The following is a 23,973-nucleotide window of genomic DNA, read 5'->3' as shown; positions in this document are numbered from 1 at the left end:
ACACAAATGTGGAATGGTGTGAGTAGCATAAAATTTTAAGTGGTTGTAAAGGCAGAGGGTTTTTTATCTTAATGCATTCTATGCACTAAGATAAAAAACCTTCTGTGTGCAGCAGCCCCCCTCAGCCCCATACTTACCTAAGCCCCATCTCTATCCAGCGATGTGCTTGAGTGACTCGGTCATCCAGAACTCTACCTCCTGAATGGCTCAGACACAGCAGCGGCACCATTGGCTCCTTCTGCTTTCAATAAATATTAGTTAGCCATTTAAGGGAGAGAGGGGGTGGTGGCCCGAACCACTGCTCCGTGTCTGAATGGGCATGTGGAGCTGCAACTTGGCTTGGGTGCCCCCATAGTAAGCTTCTTGCTGTGGGGGCACTCGACAGGAGGGAGGGGCCAGGGGAGCCAGTGAGAGACCCAAGAAGAGGAGTATCAGGACTGCTCTGTGCAAAACCATTTCACAGTGCAAGTAAGTATAACATGTTTATTATTTTTGTTTAAATACAAGACTTTAGTATCACTTTAAGTGTTATCCTACCTGGTAGTGTTAGTGATGTAATAAATTGTAGATAATTGTTGAAATAATCAATAATGGTACAAACAAAGGTGCAAAGAAAAGATTGCTGCAACACCTAATGTGTTTACACATACACACTAGATACTGTATATATAGTAGTTCAATTGTAAATGGTGTTGCACAGTCTGTTATGTGAATAAATGTGAGAAGTGCACTTAAAAAACAAATACCGTATTTATCGGCGTATAACACGCACAGGTATATAACACGCACCTTCATTTTAAGAGGGAAGTTTCAGGGAAAAAATTTACATTTTATTATTTATTTATTATTTATTTAATATTGGCGTATAACACGCACACGCTATTTGCACCCAATTTTCATGGTGAAAAAGTGAGTGTTATACGCCAATAAATACAGTATTCAATATACACATCAAACATAAAATAAATACATATACCACTAATCTCAAGTGCATCAATATAGGTTACCCTGAGGAAATCACGTGGCGTGACGTAACGTGTAGGGGGTGGTTGAAGCAGAGGCATTATGTTTTTTCTATCCTAACATATGAATGAATGAGGCTAGTGAAAACTCAGAAGGAGCTAAGACCCTCTAACCAAGCACCCAACAGGGAGATAAAAGAGGAGGATTCCCCGTGGAAGGATAACCAGACCATATAACTGGAACCCTATTTTAAGGCTCTTGTTATATAGGAGTGAAGAGAGTGTTCTGTGAGCACTGAGGTGATTGGTGGAAGCACACAATTTTACTTCCCACATTTAAAGGAGAACAGATCACAGAAGTTGATTATTTAACTGCACTGGGACATTCATAGCTACTTTTAGTTATTTGCCTATTTGGTTTTCACCACTGGTATATGCACATTGGTAATTTATTAGGGTTGCACTATTGGTATATGCACTTTTATTAGTCACTATAGAGGCACTTGGCACCTAACAAGTCTGTTAACAGGGTCTGTCACCTTTCATTATATAGGTAGCACCATTTACCATTATACTTGCACTATTATAGATATGCAATGAGGTTGGCGATCTTTTCATGAATACAGAATTTTCCCTTCAAAAAGCTTGCAAAATGGGCATACTTAATTTTCCCTCGAAAATGGATTTGACTTAAAGGGGACTGGCTTATGGTAACTAGAGTGAATTGGGAATAATCCAATCCTGTAGAGATGAGCTAGTTTAGAATAGATAGAATAGAAAGGCCCACCAATCAGGATGGCCCCATGCAAACCAATGTAGGAGAGACCTATTTGAGTCCAGATACTTTGAGGGAGAAGAAATGAGAAGTTTTGGAACATGAGATACCAGAATGGGGCCCTCACAATAGTAATTATGGAATATAACCCTGACAATTATCTACGTGTCTTTTCTTTCTAAATATCCATATATGGTACTATGTTAGAGCTTGCTTAATAATTTTTCTTTATCTGTAACCAAATGGATTACTGGTTGTTAGATTTAGACCTGTTTACTGTTTACCAATAAATGTCTTTTGTGTAGAAGCTTTCACTCACGGTCAAGAACTCTCATTTATCAAATCTTATTATAGTGTTATTAAACCTCAAAAATATATACATTTTGGTTAATAGTGCCAAGGTATTTGTTAAATACATTTGGTGCCCACCCTAATCTTTGACTGGATATAGGTCTGAATATGACAGAAAGGACAGGAGCAATGCAAACCGGTGTCTGGCCTGCTTCCATGTGTACTTCCATCTCACAATTAGATATAAAAATGTCCTGACAGTATTTTTTTATAAAACTATTTATTTTTGCTTATAGATTTTCTAAGAATAAACAATTGACAATTAATAAGAGTCACTATAAGAAAATTGTTCTGTGTTCAAGGCTTCCTAAATAAAGTCAGTTTTTCCAATATTTTTTTTTATCATCATAACCTTGTAGTATTGTATTTTGAAGTACAATGCAGTCTAAAGTTAAAAAAGAAACAGAGGAGAGTTCACATAGACTGGGCTAAAGTGAAAGCCTGCTCATTGTGCCGTCTCCTTTATGTAGGTAGAATTGTTATTTCTACATGGTTGAGCAAGACTGCCTTGAGGTTTTTAGAAATAAAAAAACTCTCAAGAAAGACCCTCCAGAGCAGGAAATCTGTCTGTTTCATCCCATGGGGTCAGTTGGCACAGAGTGAGACTGACACAGTTTTTATTTTCCTTTCAAGTCCGTTTCACTTCACCAAGAAGCAAAACAGGCGAATCGCAGCCTTGTGGGGGTTTTGTTAACAGTTTTACACTGAGAATGCAAACCATCCATTGTAGATTAGTAGCTTAATTTTAACAGTTGGATGTTTTCGCTAAGATCCCAGCTGTATGTCAAGATGTTTGCCAACTACAGAGTAATACATGACTGAAAGTAAATATAGTTTGTGACTTTGGATTTAGGGATGCAAAGATATTGAACTTCTTACTAAATGTGTGTGTTTTTGAAACATTATAGTTTTCTAGCTGGGTGTATAATAGCATTATAGTAATAAGTATACCCGTTAGAGTTAGTATTGTAGCATGTGGCACCTTCAAATTATCTGCAGAATGTTTCCCCTTTTTGCAATTTATTGCTCCCTTTCTGCAGTGTAGACAGTGCATGGGCAGTGGTGGCCATTTTGGAGTAGAACAAGTATTGAACAGATCACCTGTCAGCTGAAAACTTTGGTCATATCCACTGGATGGAGGAGAGATGGAAGAGAGAGCATGTTGATGCATGGAGCTGCCTAAACATCTGGATTGACCTTTAGCAATGTGTGTCTGTTTACACTGTTAGCCCTTGGTATTTTAAGGGTCAACACTGCCTGAAAAACAGTTCTAAAGCAGTGTTGACCCCGGCACCTGAGAGCAGAGTTTTCAGGTTGGATACCAAAGTGGATAAGGCCACCTTCCACACGTATGCATTGTTGGAGTGGAGAAGAGGCATCCCTGCCTGTTTTCAGGGAGCCAGTCTACAGTTGATCAGCAATGTTGAAGCTTGCCACGTTCAAACCAGAATGCCAACTAACAATCCTGAGCATACAAGTCAGGCAGCATTGACAAAAATAATCCCTGCACCAATGGCCATAGCCAAAATAGAACCTAAATTCATTGCAGTTCTGGACCTTGAGCAGCCCTTCTTACACTGGGTCTGGTTACCAGTGATTGAGACTCTGCTCAGGAAGTCAGCCAGTGTCTCCTGGTGAAGAGGTTTTTGAAAAATATATGTGATGTAGCAAGCTAAACAGGCATTGGATAAGTGAGACATTCTGGAGACCCAGAATAAGCAAGGGCTTAATGAAAGCTTAGGACCCAACTCCAGGATATTAGCAACCTTCCACATTTACACCCCCTCCATCCCACCCTTCTCTAATCAACTGCTGGTATGAAAAAAAATATCTATCCAAATGCCCATTTTACTTACCTGAAGCCATGGTCACAAGAAGGTCCCCAGGACAGCTTGGATTATAAAGGAAGCTGTGGTTTTTCAAATTAACAATTTGTCTAATTTAGTCTAAAAATTAATTCAGAATGAAACATATTGCACATGCCTAATCAGAACTGAGAGATATGATTGGTGTCTCCCAGTTAAGTATGTGTTTGAACCCCATCAGACAACCAGGAACCTTCAATACATTTGCCATGATGTGTTCTTTGCCCCTCTGCTCCACCAAGAGTTATTTAACAATGGGGATGAATACAGACCTGGTAAGGTGACTCCTAAGACCTCTTATCTCAGAAAGTGACTCTGCATTGGAGGAAGTGCACCCTATCCTGCGATCAGTGTACCAACCCTTGATAAGAAAGCAGAAGGCCCCAGCTGAGTGTGAAGGCTATAGAGGCTAGAGAAAAAGTCCTACGGCTAGGATAAGAGACTTGTCTCTGTGGATCAGTCCAATTGAGCTGGGATCAACCGGCCCCTTACATCATCCTTGAAAATGATTCAAAGGGTAATCTCCAAATTAGTCTGAGGAAAGTATTGTTACAGGCCTGAGGGAGAATCCCACTGACTTCCCTAAGATATTTCAGGGCCAAATTCTGATGGGGCAAGTGAATGTAGCCACCCCATCTCACCATCTGTTTTGGTGGATGTAGGCAAAGGTGTGATTCCAGCAAAGCAGTTCTACCCAATGAATACCCCAATCTGGGTTACATGGGAATTGGTGGCCATTTTGGAGTAGACCAAAGAGGTCACCTGTTACCTGAAAACCAGGGACTTGGGCCCACCCATTGGATGAAGGGGAGAGTGTAGCACCTTCTCCAACTAGTATTTCCTACCCTTCATCTCCACACCTAACACATGATCTCTCTGCCAAGTTGCAGGAGATATATTAAAGCCACTGCTAGGCAGCTATGAATGCACCGTGAATGGCTATTCAAACTCCAGTTTAAAAACATTGGTCTAGAATTTCCTATGCTTTTTCTAAAGTGGTTTTCCAGAAGATGGATGGGTCCATCAGATTGTGTATCAACTATCATCCCTTCAAAAAGAGAATTGTTCTTGATCAGTACACCACTGGGGTCTGATCTGGGGTCAAGTGGTTCAGGGTGTGGGACTTGAGGGATAGGTACCATTAGATTTATATGCACCCCAAATATAGAGAGAATATTGCTTTTATCTGCCCGTTGGTTTTTATGAGTTCAGCAGGAAAGCATAACTGGAGTCCCTGTGGCTTTTCAAGCTCTGATAGAGGGGACAATGGGAGACATGAATCTGACTGAGGTGTTGTACCTAGATGACCTGATAGATTTCAGGAGAGTACTGAAACATCATCACAAATAAGGGCTGAAGCCTGTCATATCCTTGGAGGGATTGGCAACTGATCCCAAGAAGCTAGAAGCCATCACCTCTTAGCCAAAACCCTGAAATGTTACCAAACCGATGTCAGTTTTTGGATTTTTTTTCCTATTATAGGTTGTTCATGGATGGGTCTGTTAACATAGCCCAACCATTCAATGAGCTCTTGAAGACAGAAGATGACTCAATGACTCCTGATTGGGCCTGTCAAAAATTCCATACAAGAGGGATGGTCTGGCCAGTGTCAACAGGCCTTTTTTCCAGATGAAGCAGGAGTTTGACCATACCCCTGTCTTATTCTATGTTGCCCCAGATTGGCCTTACAAAATGTAGAAGCCAGCAGAGAACTGGGGGGGATGTTACAATGTATATCAAGAACACAGACAGACATCTGAGATGGGACCTCATTCCTGCTGAAAAGAATTACCCCACCCACGAGATAAAGTTTCTGGGCCTAAAGTGAGTGGTAGTAGATGTGTTGAAAGACTTTGTAGTGCACAGTTAGAGGACAATCAGATACAAACTATCTCATAATTATACGTGCGACTGCCAAGATGGATGCCCCAAGTCATTCATGATTAGCTGCCCTGTCTTTTATATAACTTCCGTTTGGAGTACCGTTCAGGAGTCAAAAATGGGGATGCATGCTACTGTGGCTTCTTAGGAAGAGTGGATCTAACTGACATTGGAAGGGATCTAAGCCCTGTGTCAAGGGGCTGAGCGTTAGATCAGTGAAGTGACAAGGGCTGGATTGGATCACTGCTGATGTATTAAAAGCTGTACTGTAATTTGACTAAAGAAAGAGATAAAGGCTTACCTACACTCATCAAGAACACTTTAATGAAAACTAAGCAGAAGAACCCTTACCCTGTTTCCCCTAAAATAAGACCTAGTGTGATTGTCGGTGATAGCTGCAATAAAAGCCCTACCCCAAATAAGGCCTAGTTAAAGTCCTTGTAGGTCTTCTTTTCAGGGTAGGGCTTATTTTTGAGGAAACAGAGTAGGGCTTATTTGGGTGGTAGGGCTTATATTGCAGCCAACACCGACAATCACGCTAGGTCTTATTTTAGGGGAAACAGGGTAGGTCATCTATCTTTGAATGACCTGGAGAGCTGTCATCTGTACCTTTTGCTAACACTCTCTGAAGTGGGCAATTTGGTTCATAGTTAGAGTTAGATCTGTTGCAGCTTCATGCTTGGTTGGTCTACTGACAGTTCACCTTGAAGAATACTAAAGACAAGTGGGAACTGTTCCTTTCTGAAAAGAACAGAACAATGATGACAGCCTTACAAGATGAACATGATCACCTGAGACCAGACTTTTATGTTAACAAAACTGGGCCAAGTAAATGGGACTTTTAAATGTACCATTGGGGACCACTAGAAAGAACAATATCAACCACATATAGAAGGTGTATAATAAAAAGCATAATTTTTATTCACATGTAGATTTAAAATCATGATAAAACAGTAGGAAAATGCAAATATCCAAATGTATGATGTATGTCCTTGAAAGAGATCTACGCATTTCGCGTATTCACAGTTTCATCAGGACCAACAGAGGTTTTTGAAAAAAAAAGGAATACACAAGCAGTAAAAACTATTTTACAAGAAAAAAAAAGAAAACAACCAAAATTAGCCGTATAAATAATATATTTACAGTATATGCATCACCCCATGTGTGTGAGATCAAACGTACATACTTAGCTATACATTAGCATGATAAATCTCTTACCCTTTAGCACATATATATAGAAGGAAAAATAAAACTTGTGTGGCTGTGTCAGTCAAATTGCACCTGTCAGCCCATGGGAGAACATCTCAGTCCTTCCATACCAATAAGGTCTATCTAGAATGGCATAAAGGAACTTTATGTATACATGCCATTTCAACATGTAATGACTCCTTACATGCAGGTGAGTGATACTAGGCTTACCTAGACCATAACTTGCATCCCACAGTTTCAAGATACTGATACTGTGACTCAATGATGAGGTCAGACTTAAAGTGAATGTAAACGCTCACATATACCCAGTGAAGTGAACAGCCTCAGATGATACACAGGGATGAAACAAATCCCCCTACATAAGTTTTACATGCATATCTGCTGTCTTGAGCTTTCTGAATTCTTTAAAAAGTTCAGATCATGTTAGGAGATGTTCTTTTCCTGTTTAGCACTGAAGTGGAGCCTGGGCATGCAGCCAAGACAGCTGATTGGAAACAAGGCACACACCCACTCTCCTCATAGGTAGAGACTTTCAGATCTGTTCCTTGAATCATTCAGCACTCTGCTAATCTATTTATAGCATCCTCCTTAACACAAAACTCAGGCTGCTTTTATCTCCTGTGTCCGAGAACTTGTCACTAGTTCTCATGCTGATAACAGAAGAATGGGGCAGGAGAAAGCTACGGGACATGGGACTTTGAAAAGAAAACACTGCAGATATATATGTGCCCAGCTCGAATTTCATGAATTTGATTTACATCCACTTTAATACATCTCTAATGCCCCATACACACGGTTGGACTTTCCGACAACATAATCCGATCAGACTTTTTCAGTCGAAATTTCCGACCGTGTGTATGGGGAATAATGGTTACATATCATCAAAAAGACCCAAAGGTTACTAATTTAAAAGGACTTTTAATTTTGTTTAGAATAATCAGGATGATGCCTTGTCAGACTACATTTTTACTACCACCCCACCCTTTAATATCATATACTTTAATTCAGACTTTAAGATTAATTAATGACCGGTTCTACTGGTCATATGAGGGCTGAAGCTGAATTACTGCTACCCTTGTTTGTGCTACATACAGAGGAAGGTCAAGACCTCATAGCATTAGTGTGCATTGATTTCTTATGTCTGGAGCTTGATATGAGCGGCCAGGGAAATGTCTTTGTGGTGAAGAATCACTTCACCTAGTATGCCCATGCCTTTGACAAGCCTTGACTGGGGAAGAGTTCTGGGGAAGATTTTTTTTTTTTTCATTATAGACTGCCTCAAATAATGAATTCCGATCAAGGCAGAACCTTTGTGTGTAGGCTAATCAAACATTTGCTATACCTGCTGGGTATCCACTTCCTATAACTTCTAAGGAAACTCATAGCCTGAAAGATTCAACAGCACCCTCCTTGAAATGCTTGGGACTCTGACACCAGAAAAGAAGCAATATTGGATTAGGCACACCTCTGTGGATGTGCATGCTTTTAACAGCATTGAGGATGATGTAACTGGATACCATATATGCTCCTGTTTGGATGAGAGTGGATTTGGCCTTTGGCATCTTATCGATCAGATGTCATCTGCGACACACAGAGGATAAATGGACCATCTTAAGAAAAGCCCATTGACTGCATATGATAAGACATAATGCCTTATGCCAGAGGACAGAGAAATACAAGCAAACTAAGAGTACAAGTTTGAACTTAAACCCTAGAGATTGGGTACTTTTTGAGTAACATAGATATTCCCAGAAAGCATATGCTAGATGACCAGTGTAGTTTCCAGAACTACATCACTCACAAGCAGTTGCTGGGCCCTTCTGTATATCTGAATCACAAGAGTGAAACAGGGCCTTTGGAAATTTGCCACTGAAATCACCTCTTACTCCTAAGTAAGTCTGTTTGAGTGCCCACACAAGCTGAGTTACCTCCAACTAGCCCACACTGTACAATGCAAGCTCCAGAAACCAGCTCCCAGTCTTCTTCACTTGTAGAATAAATGGAAGAAGACTGAGAATAGAAGAGACAATGGATACCATCCCATTCACATTTACCCCCAAAAATCAAGGCGTATGAGCATCTGTTATATATCTGGGGGAGTCACCATTGCATTATTTGCAAAATAAAGGAAGAATGAAGGAACAAGTGAATTAACAGCTTTTTTCTATGTCACTTTTGCTATACATGTAAAAAAAAACAAATGGGGTCCCCAAAAATCAATACCAGATACTTCAGTCCTAGTACGGATTTTTGGTGGGCCCCTATGTAATAATGAAAAAGTTACATGGGTTCCCCCACAAAATGTATACCAGACCCTTAAGATTTGGTGAAGATTTTGAGGAGGGAAAACCTCAACAAAAAATATGACATGGGGTCCTCCCAAAATGTATACTAGACCCTTGAATCTATGTGCATTTCTCCAGCACACCATGGATATTTAAACAAAGTTAAAAATATTTCTGCAAAGTGATCACATCACAGTGGAAGAGAGAAAAATGTTGGGGCTGCACAGCACCCCTTAATCAGGCATGTGACCCTTGGATGTGATACAGGTTTTAAAGTGAGACCCTGTGCAAACAAATAAAGGCATGCCCCCCCCAGAACTCAACACCAGCCATTTATGAGGACCACACAGCCTGACAAGCTGTCCTCCTTCCCTTCATCAGAACATTCAAACAGCCAAGGTTCTGTACAAACATGTGTTCAGTCCAAACCTTAAGCTAATCCTAATTAGCACCAGAGCTGAGAGGTATATTGTCTTCTCTCAATGTAGCCACTTTTGTAGATATGCTGTACACTTTGCTCTTGGCCACTCTATTCCACAAACAGCATTCATTCCCTTCCTATAGCACAGATTGTTTACTAGTACCACTGAGATAAAATTCTCACTTCACTTCATGCCGAGGAATGTTTACTGAAGCCTTGTAAATATCTATAAGAAAAAAATAGATTACGATTTCTCAAATGCAGAACATAGCATATTGACAAACAGATGAGCAACTCCTATTAAGTGGGAAAAAGCCAATGCTTCCTTTCAAATGAAAATCCCTAAGCATCCACCATATTAAGATATTAACATTACAGCCTGAAGACAACATAAAGTCATAATAATATAGGATATGTAGGGTATGTTTTTTTGTCACTTTAGTCAAAAGTGTTCATTCGGTTTTAAGGGGAGAGGGGCAAGCAGAATCTTTGCTATATCTCCTTAGCCCCTGTACACACGGTCAGAACTTCCGATGGAAAATGTCCGATCGGACCGTGTTGTTGGATAATCCGACCGTGTGTGGGCTTCATCTGACTTTTTCCATCGGAATGTCCGACCAACAAAATTTGAGAGCTGGATATAAAAAAAATTCTGACAACATGATCCGATCGGAAGGAGTCCGATTGTGTGTAGAGAATTCTGATCAGACAAAGTGCCACGCATGCTCAGTTTAAATTCCTAGACCAAAGCTATTGGCTACTAGCCTGAACGTAGTCCCGTCGTAACTAAATAACGTCATCACGTTACGAACGATCGGATTTTCCAACATCTTTGTCTGACCGTGTGTATGCAACACCAGTTTCAGACAAAATCCGTTGGAAAAAATCCGGTGGATTTTGTTGGGCGGAATGTCTGACCGTGTGTACAAGGGCTAAGAGGGACACAGACTGATCTTGGAATGGTTGGAGTGCCACTTTAAATATAGTATATTACCATTTGATTATAGCAGGCTAAAGAGCAGTTTAAAATGTATGTATTTTGGATAATCTGCTGTTGTCCACATTGTTAGATAGTTATAGTGATAGCGACATCAAATTTCCAAACCCACCTATGGGGGACACCATGTTTAATGTTGATCATTTCTATCTGTGCAGTCTGAGCTTTCTTGTGTTTTCTTTCTTAGCCATTCAGTTTTTTTTATTTTTTCCTAGAGCAAGATAAGTTCAAATATAAACATATTTTTCTGCTTTTCCTGCACAACTTTTACCATTTTAGAAAGGGTAATAGGTTCATCTCTGTTATTTTCTGTTAGAAAAAAAACCCTTGCTAAATTCTAATTGTATTTATCTTTTTTATTCCAACTGTTGTCATTGCATTATTGCAGCTCTTTCATCGGATTGTGCTGACCTTCCGCTCATTAACATTACTCCCACAGCAAGAGTTTATATTGGTACTTTAAAACCAAACGACCTCTACAGGAATAAAGCAAAGGCCACCAGCAATGCTCTGTTCAAGGAGAATCGATAAAGCAAACAGCTGACAAATCTCTCATATTAAGCACTTTGACAGCTAGCAGCTCTCTGCAGATATTCAAGTCATGGTTATATAACCTATTTTAATATAGAGAATTTTCAGTTTTTTTGTTTTTCTGCCCAAGATTCAGCTGGAATACCAAACAGAAAAGTTACAGGACCCGAATAAAGTGAATACATAATGTAAAGCCCTGCAATTTCTTATTAGGTTAACAGATCTGTCACTCAGATTCCCAAGGTGTCTTGGCTGTATCTTCGAAACCGCATCACATTACGGTTGACAGCATTTCCCTGAACTAATTCAACCATTCTTTGTTTATTTACCTGGGCTGATTGCATTTTGTTTTCCTCTCACCTTTAAAATGTCTTTTTTTATTTTCTTAGTTCGGGACACCCGTCCTGATAGAAAATCTCACCGAAGAGCTTGATCCAATCTTGGAGCCTTTGCTGCTGAGACAGACGTTTAAACAGAATGGAGTGGAATACATCCGACTTGGGGAAGCTGTTATTCATTACAGCAGGGATTTTAAACTCTATATGACCACCCGCCTCCGAAATCCTCATTACCTTCCTGAAGTGTCTGTCAAAGTATGTTTTCCTACTGATATCCACTGAACAAGGAAATTATAGGAATTAGTACAATTGGTAGAAATGCAAATATATTGGAGATAATGAATGAAGTGCTGTGAAATTATAATTGGACTGTGGAATTGTTTTCCCATTTCTAATGGTATTATTCTCATATTTATGTAGATGTCAAAATAATACAGCTGTGCAATTGTAAAGGCAGGATGTGACTGGAGTTTTTTTCTAATTAGATTTCAGAGCTTGTTGCACTAAGTATTGCTTTTTCACAGCTAGCTCTTTATTTTAGCAGATAATACAGTGAATCAAGATCATTTACTAAATACTACAGATTTTTTGTCCTGTAAAGAAAGTCTTTTAAAGCTGCTTTTAAAATAAAAGGAAAATCACAATATTATGAAAATAAATACTGAAATTACACTGCTGACTGAATAGTAATCCTTACAAAATGATATAGCACGTCAGAGAGTGCAATAGAACTTATAGACGTAAAGTGAACAAAAACTGCCAAAAGTATCACATTCATTGCATTCTAGATTTTAAAATGTAAACTGAAATAAACTTTCACACCAAAATGCCCTGTGCACCAGATTTATTAATCCATCGCCACATTGGGGAAAATAATGCTAATGTCTAGTAAACTGTCAATGTAATGTAACGGTGCTGCCGTAGGAGCCGCTGAGTGTTGTCCACCTGTCACCCTACAATTCACCCTACCCTAAAATCAGCGCTCAATGGAACTCAACACAAATAAATTCCAAATAAATTAAATTAAAAACATAGCATTTAATCAGAAAAAAGCACAGAAACAAATTCATAAATGTCCAACACAAAAGTGAGGAATACATTTATTGTTCAGTCAGATAAAAATCCAATGTGGGAATAAAGCAAAAACAATAACACACTATACTGCCTTCCTTCTGGAAACAAGGGGTTAACTCTCAGCTGTAGATCTGTTGGCAGATAGTCAGGGCATAGAAGACGCATAGCTCCATGCTGCAGTATGTTGGCGATTTGCTTATAGCAGGCTACTGTCCACTTTAAGAGAGTGTGAGCTGAATTGGTCACAGGTTGGGATGGCCAGGAATCAGATAGCGCCATGTCAAAAAAGCAAATACAATCGCAGTAAACAGCATCCTGCAGCGATACACCAGAGAGACATCAGGTTAGCGTCCCATGCTAAACACTGTATGGTGGGGAGGGGGAGGAGGCCAAGTCGCCAGAAAGGCTGACAGCTGCCGTTCCGAAGGATCGGGTGGTATGTGAAGCTCAGGCAGTTGCCGTGATGACTGTGACTGACATGTTTTGCGCTCCTGCACTTTGTCAAAGTCACGGGAGTCACCTGCAAAGTGAAATATAAAGCACATCTGATCCTAGGAGGTGGACCAATCGGCTGTCTAGAGTGACCGTAGACTTAACCCCTTGTTAAATGCTTCATATGCTAGAAGTACCGAGGCTTAGAGATACTGCTATTGTGCAAATACCAAAAAAATCAACATGTGTAAATATAAAATATATAGAAAAATATCTTTAAAAAATTCTCTTAAAATATATATATATAACACATATAGACTAAAATGGATTTTATTGGCTAAATTAATTGGTACATCCCTACATCTACTTCTATATCAGAAAAAAAAATAATTCTGATGAAAAAAAATTATTTATATATAGAGATATGGGGATATACAGTAGGTGCCGCCGATATTGTGTTTCCAGCACGATACTGTCACGCTGGTTCCCGGCAACAGGCTTCTCTAACCAGCGCGATATCCCATTGCGCTGGTTCTCACACTGGCTGCAATAGGAAAATGTCATTTTCCTATAGCAGCGAGAGCGAGAGAGCATCGATAATATCGCCTCATGTCCGGTAGGGATTTTAAGGGGAATCCCCTATGCCGAAAAAACTGTGTGGGGTCCCCCCAAAATCCATACCAGACCCCTATCCGAGCACGCAGCCCGGCCGGTCAGGAAAGGGGGTGGGGACGAGCGAGCTGCCTTCCCCTCCTGAGCCGTACCAGTCCGTGTGCCCTCAACATGGGGGGGTGCCTTGGGGAAGGGGGGCCGTGCGCCCCCCCCACCCCAAAGCACCTTGTCCCCATGTTGATGAGGACAAGGGATTCCCGGCAACCCTGGCCGTTGGTTGTTGGGGTCTGCGGGCGGGGGGCTTATCGGAATCCGGGAGCCCCCTTTAATAAGGGGGCCCCCAGATAGCGGCCCCCCCACCCTATGTGAATGAGTTTGGTGTACAATGTACAATGTACCCCTACCCATTCACCTGTGAAAAAAATGTATAAAAAAACACAACACACAAGGGTTAAAATAGTTTATTGCACAGCTCTGGGGGTCTTCCGTCTTCGGGGGTCTTCGCCGGACTCCTCCGCTATCTTCTGCTAGCTCTTTTACTAGCGGAGGAGCCCGGCTTTCTTCTTCGTCTCCGCCCTCTTCTTCCGACTTCGGGGGTCTTGTCCCCCTCTTCGGTTCTTCTTGCCGGGCCTCCGCTTCATCTTCCAGCTCTTTTACTAGCGGTGGCCCGGTCTTCTGTCGCCGCCGCCGCCGCCTTCTGTTCTTCTTCTTCTAGAGATGTTGACTCAACGCTCTCTCTGGCCGCAATGCCAGGGACGCGGTGCGCGGCAAATTATATAGGGACAAGGGGCGGGGTCACCGGTTGATGTCACATGGTGACCCCGCCCCCTTACGATGTCACAGTCCCGGAGGATGCTGGGACTGTGACATCGTAAGGGGCTCCTAGGGTGTCAATCTCGCCAATAGAAGCGGCGAGATTGACATAATATCTCGGTCACCTACTGTACCAATTAATTTAGCCAATCAAATCCATTTTAGTCTATATGTGTTATATATAAACTACTTACATTTACATTCATACATATAATGTCCTTTATTTTATATATTTTTAAATTATTATTATTATTATTATTATTTTTTTTTTTTCTTGTATATTTTGAAAAAAAAATGTTGGATTATATACACATATATATGAATCCAAAATTCTCTATATAGAATTTTCCCACTTTCAATAGAGCTTTGGAGTTCCAGGGAGATGGGGAAGTTGGCCCCTCTCTCCAGCGACAAGCTGAGGTAGTAAAGCTTCTACTCCCAGCTGAATCACTGGCAACAGGGCAGAGCGCTGCTGGCCTCTGCCTAGCACCTACATTGTCTCTACAGCTTCAGGAAGCTGGGGTGATCGGCCCCACTGTCAAGCAGCAGCCGGCGCCCCAGAATGATGACACCAGCCCAGATAAAGTGCTGGTAACTGGACAGAGGGTCCAAGACCTCTGCCCCACACCTCTGGCAGTTCTGGAGGGCCAGGGTGAGGAGGTGGAGTTCACTTCTGAGCAGCAGATCAGGGCCCAAGGAGAGAATGCAATCTGCACCTCACAACTGCAGCTTGAGCTGATATCGGGGGATGGGACTGTGGTCTCCACTCACAGCAACCCAGCATAAGGGCTGGCAACAGAGCAGAGTGCTGCTAGCCTCTGTCCTCAACTAACAGAAGAGGGAGTTCCTGTGCTAGTGGATGGGACTTCGGTCTCCACTGACACAACCCCAGAAAATGGTGCAGCACTGAGACAGGAGGATGTCAGCCATGCTTTGCAAGCACTGGGGGATTTTCACCTACTAAAAGTGGATGGGACTTGAGTCTCCACTTGTATACCCCAGGGATGCTGGGCAGTCGGCATGACAGAGTGAGCCCAGTCACCCTGTCTTCTCTCCAGTGGCTGAAAGGACTCCAGGGAGAAGGGCCAGTCCAGGCCTCTCCCCGGCGACAGGCATGTTCTCTGAGAGAGGCAAAGGTTGGCTGGGTAAGTAATGCTATGTTTGGGACAATTTATTTGGGGTACTGTGCGGATACCGGCATTGGGGGACTAGAACTATGGACTAACTTCAGAGTCAACCCGTCTGGGGTCTCCTGTGTTAGTCTCCTGCCGAAAGGGGAGATGTGTGACAGACCTAGCCAGGACAGAGGCTTTTGGAGAGGACTGAATGCTAGCCTCTTGCTTTCTGATTATGGGCCCTGGATTTTAAGGGAACACTACTCTTTGCGAGGTGAATGATAAATCCAGTCTGATCTGTATTAATCAGACTCAGTCTTGTATATATGTATATATTGTATATTGTCTCATTTTGGTGAGGCTGTATTCCAGTGTTCTATTGTGTCTGTCTGCTTTGGATATTATGGGATGTTTATCTCTATGGAGGGAGGGGGGTTTCTCCAGCAGCCCCCCCTGTTGAAAAGACTGTTTACTGATGAGAAGTTGAACACACCTGACCTGTGTGTCTGTTGTCATTGGACAGTTTAACCTGCCCTCTTTTCCAAGGGCGGGGGGAAAGAGTCTCTGAGTAATTTTATCTGTTGTGTCCATGTGTGATAATAAATGAGTTTGTTGTTTGCCACTCATCTTGAGGACTTACATACAGATCTTGATGAAGAAGGATGTATTGATAGACTATTCCTTACTCAACTCTCACCAATCTCTCCTCCTATTCAACACAGCAACCTCCATCCAAAATCCATTTTTAACCCTACCCACTTCAAGGGGCCATACATCCAGAGCTTTTATCAAGTAGTGCTCTCAGACCTTCAACGTATGTGCAATTCCTCGGGACCTGAACATGGCATCCGATCCAATCTTACCAATCCAGAGAAACAAGAACTTCAACAATTATCCACTGATATGAATATCATTATCAAATCAGCAGACAAGGGAGGAGGTATTGTCCTACAGGACAGACCAGACTACCTTAACCACTTGCAGACCAGCCGCCGCAGTTTTACTGCATCAGATGGGCTCGGCTGGGCAAATCAACATTACCTTACGTTGTGTCCTATTGTGGTCACTAGGGTGCCCACAACTCGCCACCGATGCTACCCGCTCGTGAAAGAGCTAGAACTGGGATCTGTGTGTGTAAACACACAGATCCTGCTTCTTTCAGGGGAGAAGAGACTGATCGTGTGTTCATACAAAGTATGAACAGCGATCTGTCATCTCCCCTAGTAATTCCCATCCCCCTTTAGTTAGAACACAGTGAGAGAACACCGTTAACCCCTTGATCGCCCCCTAGTGTTAACTCCTTCCCTGTCAGTGACATTTTTACAGTTAGTGCATTTTTATAGCACTGATCGCTGTATGAATGTCAATAGTCCCAAAAATGTGTCAAAAGTGTCTGATGTGTCTGCCATAATGTCGCAGTCCCAATAAAAATCGCAGATTGGCACCATTACTAGTAAAAAATAAATAATAATAAAAATGTCATAAATCTATCCCCTATTTTGTGGACACTATAACTTTTGTGCAAACCAATCAATATAAGCTTATTGTGATTTTATTTTTACCAAAAATATGTAGAAGAATACATATTGGCCTAAACTGAGGAAAAAATTAGTTTTTTGGAAAAAAAAATGTGGGATATTTATTATAGCAAAAAGTAAAAGATATTGTGTTTTTTCAAAATTGTCGCTCTTCTTTTGTTTATACCACAAAAAATAAAAAGCACAGAGGTGATGAAATACCACCAAAAGAAAGCTCTATTTGTGGGAAAAAAAGGACATCAATCAAAAATCTCTTACTTTATGCTTGAAGCTCAACAATTAGTTTTAATGGAGCACAAAGAGAAGGCATCATCATGAAAATGTAATTCTTACTAAGGGACAACTATAGTACACCGCACTTTTACCATCTGCCCAAAGCGCTTAGTCGATCCACCTGGGTGCCCCATAGTAGCGGCCATAGAAAGTATAACCAACAATTTCTCCATCTACGTTGACCACTTCCTTCAACTTCTGTCCCAAAAACTACAGGCATATATCCAAGACAACATCCATCTCCTTGATACCCTAAAGATCTATCCCTGGGAAAGTACCTACTTGTGGGTTTCTCTCGATGTGGCATCTCTGTACACCTCCATTCCTCATGAAGTCGAACTCCAAGCAGTGGAACACTTTCTCTACCAAGACCTACACATCAACACCAAAGAAGCCCCATTCATCAAAGATGTCACCCTTTTTTGTCTCAATCATAACTATTTCCAGTTTGATGCCAAGTTCTACATACAGACCCAAGGCACGGCCATGGGAGCAAATTTTGCCCCTAGCTATGTCAACCTGGTGATGGGATTTTGGGAAGACCACTCCATCCGGAAAGGATAACCCCTATGCCAACAATATCTTCTACTACTGACGATACATCGATGAAATAGTCATCATTTGGGATGGATCAAGAGCGCTGGTAGAATCCTTTGTCTCATACTGTAACTCCAATCAGCTTGGCCTCTCCTTCACACATGTCCGTGACCCAGACAGATTAGCCTTTCTAGACCTTAAGCTATGTCACGCACAAACTACAATATATGCCATGAACTACACCAAACCCACTGGCAACTCCTATCCCCATTTTCAGAGCTGCCATCATCCAAGATGGACAGCCAACATACTGAAGAGACAATTTTGTAGACTTCAAAATAACTGCACACGCAAGGAGGACTACATCCTTCAGGGTACCCTTTTCAAACAAAAATTTGAGGAAAAGGGATTCCCCCCTAAGCTGATATATGAGACATTCAATCTGTACCTCTATGGACATAACTCTAATTCCATTGTAACCAAATCCATAACTGAGAGCACACCTCTCAGGTTTACAACACAATATCACATCCAACATAGGAGAATTGAGCACATCTTCAAACAACATTGGAGCATACTCCAAGAAGAGTATCATCCATTCCAGACAAGTCCAAAATTTCCCACAGACGAGCTCGCAACATCAAGAGTTTGCTCTAAGAATACAAAAAAATGCAAAACCACCTATACAACTAACCCTTACCTTCTTGTACCAGTGCCGCAAAAACAACTGCCTTACCTGTAAACATGTCCAGCAGGGTAAAAAAGAATTTACAATCAAGGGCAAGACCTACATCTTTGTTGATTTTCTAACTGCTCCACCGATTTGCCATCTATTGTCTTTCCTGTCCCTGTAACCAACTTTATGTAGGCATAACTATTTTAACCTTCAGAAAGAGATTTGGTGAACGCAGATGGTCAGTAGAAGATGGCACCGACAAACATCAGACATTTTCTAGAATATCACCATCAACAATCCACAGGCCTCCAAGTTTGGATGTCGGGAACCCTCTCCAAGAGCCTTCTGAAATCTGAACGGTTCTGGCGTCTTTGTGCAAGAGAAACCTTTTGGATATACACTCTGAGAAGTATTGTGCCAGGAGGTCTCAACAAGGATTTGGAGGTTCACTCTGTCTTATAATCCATTTCTCTGCATAAAGTCATCTAGAGCCTAATTCACGGGCCTATCTGATAATCATTTTCATAATTTCAATTATCTTCACACATATTCACACTACTTACATTTACATTTATACATGTAATGTCCTTTATATATTTTTTAATTATTATAATTTTTTTTCTTGTATATTTAAAAAAATATATGTTTTTGATCTCTCTATATACACACGTGTATACATATATGTATACATGTGTATGCACCCAAAATTCTCTATATAGAATTTTCCCACTTTCAATAGAGCCTTCATAGCCATCTGCTGAGTCTGCACGACCTTTTGTGCTGTACTTATCCCCTTTTTGACTTATATATTACCAATACCCACCATTAGAGGGCCAGCCCCAAAGCCACCATTCAAGTAGTTCCAGTCCCCTCTATAACAAATATCTCTTTCCCACCATTCCACATAGCCTTGCTTACTCTTTTGAAATAGAATATTCATTCTTAAATCCATTTTTTATTCCTAGTATCCATGTACACCACGCATCCCCATTTACCTCCTGGCCACCATAGCAGCTTGCATAGGACACTGGGTAATGTAGTTCCTCCCACCTCCGTGTCACCATATAAATACTGTCTCATTCCATCATGATGCTATCACAGCCTGAAGAAGGAGCATGCATGCTCCGAACATGCGCCTGCTGGTCCTGTGTCCCACATTCAATGACGTCACAGCTGACAGAGAGATGACTGCCAGCTTGATTTGGAGCCTTGGAAACCCCTGCAACTTGTGAGACAGCAGCAGCACCCCACACCGCTGATTATCTGGATCAGAACTACACAGCGAGCCTCCCCTTGTGACTAGCCTTTTTAACCCTTACCCTGTGAGTTAATTCTTATTTAAATTTTTATCCTAATAAACTCATCATTAATATTTTTAATATACTGCACTCAGTTGAATGCCGCTGTTCTCCACATTATATGTCTACAGAGATACTTTCTCTTCCACAGCTGGCTGCACCTCTATTATTATTATTATTATTATTATTATACAGGATTTATATAGCGCCGACAGTTTACGCAGCGCTTTACAACATTAGGGCAGACATTACAATACAACACAATTCAAGACAGGGGGAATCAGAGGGCCCTGCTCCTTAGAGCTTACAATCTAGGAGGGAGGGTCAAGTTATACAAAAGGGTAATAGCTGTGGGGGATGAGCTCATGGAGAAAACAGTGCAGTTGTTAGATGGAGGCAGGATAGGCTTCTCTGAAGAGGAACGTTTTCAGGGATCGCCTAAAAGTGGATAAATTTGGAGACATTCTTACAGATTGGGGTAGTGAATTCCAGAGGATGGGCGAGGCTTGGGAGAAGTCCTGGAGGCGGATATGGGAGGAGGTGATGAGGGAACTAGAGAGCAGGAGTTCTTGGGAGGAATGAAGTGGGTGATTAGGTTGGTATTTTGAGACTAGTCTAGTGACGTAGCTGGGGGCAGAATTGTGGATGGCTTTGTAAGTGTTAGTATTTTGAATGTAATTGGCAGAGAGGGGTAGCAGACACTGTGCAGTTTGTAAAGGTGGATGAGTCTGGCAGCAACATTAATGATGCACTGAAGGGGAGATAGTCTATTTAAAGGTAAGCCAATGAGGAGGAAGTTGCAGTAGTCAAGGCGAGAAATTACCAGGGAGTGAATCAGGAGCTTTGTGGTTTCATTGGTTAGAAAGGGACATAGTTTAGAGATGTTTCAGAGGTTGAGGCGGCCAGCTTTGGAATAAGACCTAGCACCCTGTGTCATGGTTATGCATTAGAGTTGTTCTCCTTACCTGTCTGCATGTGTTCATTTCTAGAGACCAGCCGAGCTTCACCTGACTGCTTTTATTTCCTTCCTCTGGAATGGCTCCACCCTAGCCCCTATCAGACTACACTATATTAACCTTTGCACTGCTAGCCTATCCTGCTGATCAACCCTTGTGTATTAGCTTCCTGTTTCCTGTCGTGTGCTCTGCTTCTGATTTCCGTTACCGACCTTGGCGTGTTCTGACCATCCCTGCTTGCCTGTGACCCTGACCTATTGGCGTGTACCCGACTATTCTGTTCTGCTTGTGGCCCCGACCTTGGCTTTGTCCCTCACCATCCCTATCCTCCTGTTACCTACTGTGGGTGTGAGCTGGGGGACCCTGGGGGTCGCGACCTGGAGCCAGTTGCAGCCAAGACCATCTTCACCACTCGAAGCTCTGGTGAACACCAGCTGGCTCTTAGACTCCGCGCCCCGGGGAATCTTACGCTCTTACCCCAGTGGGATCTGTCCCCCGTCTGCAGCCGTCAGCCGTAGGGTCCACAGCCTTGCGGTGCATCCCCAACCCTACGGTGTGCACCTGTCACCTGGGCTCTAGGTGACCTGACAGTTTGATCAGCCATGGACCCGGCTGACGTGCCGCTCCCTGCAGTCGATCCATTGCAGGGCATAGTGCGGAGACTCGAGACCCAGGAATCTAATCAGACTCAGGTGATGCGATTCCTCCAGGATCTGGCTTCTCGCTTCGAGCAGCTACAGGCTTCCTTGGGAACCCCGAACCCGCAGCCTCAAGTACAGTCTGCGACTGCACCTATCGCACCAGTCGCATCCACGCATTCATTAGTACTGCCTGCTCCGTCCCGTTTCTCTGGGGACTCCAAGGCCTGCAGGGGCTTCCTCAGCCAATGCACCATTCATTTTGAGCTCCAGCCTCAAAACTTTCTATCCAATCGGGCAAAGGTAGCCTATATCATTTCCCTCCTCTCCGGTGAAGCTTTAGCCTGGGCTGCCCCCTTGTGGGAGAAAAAGGATCCAGTGGTTTCCAGCCTGTCTGACTTCTTGAAGCTCTTTCGTAACATCTTTGAGGAGCCAGCTCGGGTTTCTTCTGCGGCTAGTGCCCTTTTACGCCTTCGCCAAGAATCTGGTTCAGTGGGCCAATATACACTTCAGTTCCGTATCCTTACAGCGGAATTGAGCTGGAACAATGAGGCCCTGGTCGCAACCTTTTTACATGGCCTCTCAGACCGAATGAAGGACGAATTAGCAGGAAGAGCTATCCCCGCCGGTCTAGACGAAGTCATTTCCTTATGTAATCAAATTGACATTCGCTTCCAGGAGAGGTCCTTAGAAAAAAGACGCCAGCACCCCCCAGGTTCTAGTCAGCCTGAGCTTTTTCCCCGTCGCCCTGTGGAGCATCCTCCGTCTGCTGAGGAGCCCATGCAGCTGGGCCGGACCAGACTAACCCCCGAAGAACGTGCTAGACGCAGAACTCTGGGCTTGTGTCTTTATTGTGGGGGAAAGGGTCATTTTCGTGACTCCTGCTCGCTCCGTCCGGGAAACGCTCGGGTCTAATACATTTGGAAGGTGGAGTATTGGACCCAGAAACATCACCTTCTCGTCTCCTTCTTCCGGTGTTCCTCCATGTAGGCACTTCTCCCCAATCAGTCCTAGCATATCTGGACTCCGGGGCTGCCGGCAATTTTATGGACTGGAGAATTGCCTCTTCTATGAAGCTTACCCTTTCTCCCCTCGCTACTCCACTAGTAGTCTCGGCAATTGATGGCACTGTGCTCCCAGGGGGTCCTATCCATTTCCAGACGCTACCTATTAGGATGTCGGTAGGGATACTCCACCAGGAGTGGATCTCCTTCCTCATCCTACCCAAGGCCTCTACCCCCATTGTATTGGGTCTTCCTTGGCTGCAGCTCCACTCGCCACATGTGGACTGGGTATCTGGGCAGATCCTGGCCTGGGGTCCTTCGTGTTTCTTGTCTTGTCTTTCCAAGGTGACCGCCAAGAGGAAACTTCCCATTGCTACCACATCTGTCTCGTCCGATCTTCCTGCGGCTTATAGCGATTTCCGGGATGTGTTCTGTAAGAAGTCTGCTGAGGTACTTCCTCCTCACAGATCTTTTGACTGTGCTATTGACCTTGTCCCTGGAGCAACCCTGCCCAGGGGTCGTACCTACCCTTTATCCATTCCAGAGACCCAAGCCATGTCTGAGTATGTCGCTGAGAATTTGGAGAGAGGTTTCATCCGGAAATCCTCATCGCCTGCAGGAGCAGGGTTCTTTTTCGTTGCCAAAAAGGATGGCACCCTCAGGCCCTGCATTGACTATAGAGGTTTAAACGCTGTGACTATTAAAAACCGTTACCCCTTACCTCTAATATCCGAGCTATTTGACAGGTTGAAGGGGGCTTCCATTTTCACTAAATTGGATCTCAGAGGTGCATACAATCTCATTCGAATACGAGAAGGTGACGAATGGAAGACCGCATTTAACACTAGGGACGGGCATTACGAGTACTTGGTTATGCCTTTTGGTTTGTGTAATGCTCCAGCTGTGTTCCAGAACTTTGTCAACGAAATATTCAGGGATCTACTGTACCAGTTTGTTGTCATCTATCTGGATGACATTCTCATCTTTTCCCAAAATCTGCCTGCTCACAGAAACCATGTGCGCACCGTACTTCAGCGCCTTAGAGAGAACAATCTCTATGCCAAGATGGAGAAATGTTCCTTTGAATGTTCCGAGGTCCTGTTTCTGGGATGTTTTGTTTCTAGTGAGGGTCTTCGCATGGATCCCGGAAAGGTCTCTGCCATTACCAACTGGCCCCTTCCTGCTAGCCTCAAGGCCACACAGCGCTTCCTTGGCTTCACAAATTATTATAGGCAGTTCATAAGGAATTACTCTTCCATTGCTGCGCCTATTATCGCTTTGACCAAGAAGGGTGCTAATGCCAAAGACTGGTCTTCCGAGGCTGTCTCTGCGTTTCACGATCTGAAACAGGCCTTTGTCTCTGGACCCCTCTTGAGGAGACCAAATCCTGAA

General features: G+C 42.8%; 1 protein-coding gene across 1 annotated transcript in view; it reads left to right on the top strand.

The window, feature by feature from the left end:
- Positions 1–23,973, top strand: part of LOC143962680 (dynein axonemal heavy chain 3-like) — a 2,426,925-nt gene that overhangs the window by 2,004,914 nt on the left and 398,038 nt on the right. Inside the window, exon 62 of the mRNA XM_077472045.1 lies at positions 11,667–11,870. Within this exon, the coding sequence (XP_077328171.1) occupies positions 11,667–11,870 (204 nt within the window). The remainder of the gene's footprint in view (positions 1–11,666; positions 11,871–23,973) is intronic.

Source organism: Lithobates pipiens, unplaced genomic scaffold (assembly GCF_037356315.1).
Source record: "Lithobates pipiens isolate NorthernLeopardFrog02 unplaced genomic scaffold, aLitPip1_a1.2 Scaffold_8, whole genome shotgun sequence".
Classification (NCBI taxonomy): domain Eukaryota; kingdom Metazoa; phylum Chordata; class Amphibia; order Anura; family Ranidae; genus Lithobates; species Lithobates pipiens.
Note: the sequence above shows the minus strand (reverse complement) of the source record. Positions and strands in the feature narration are given on the sequence as shown.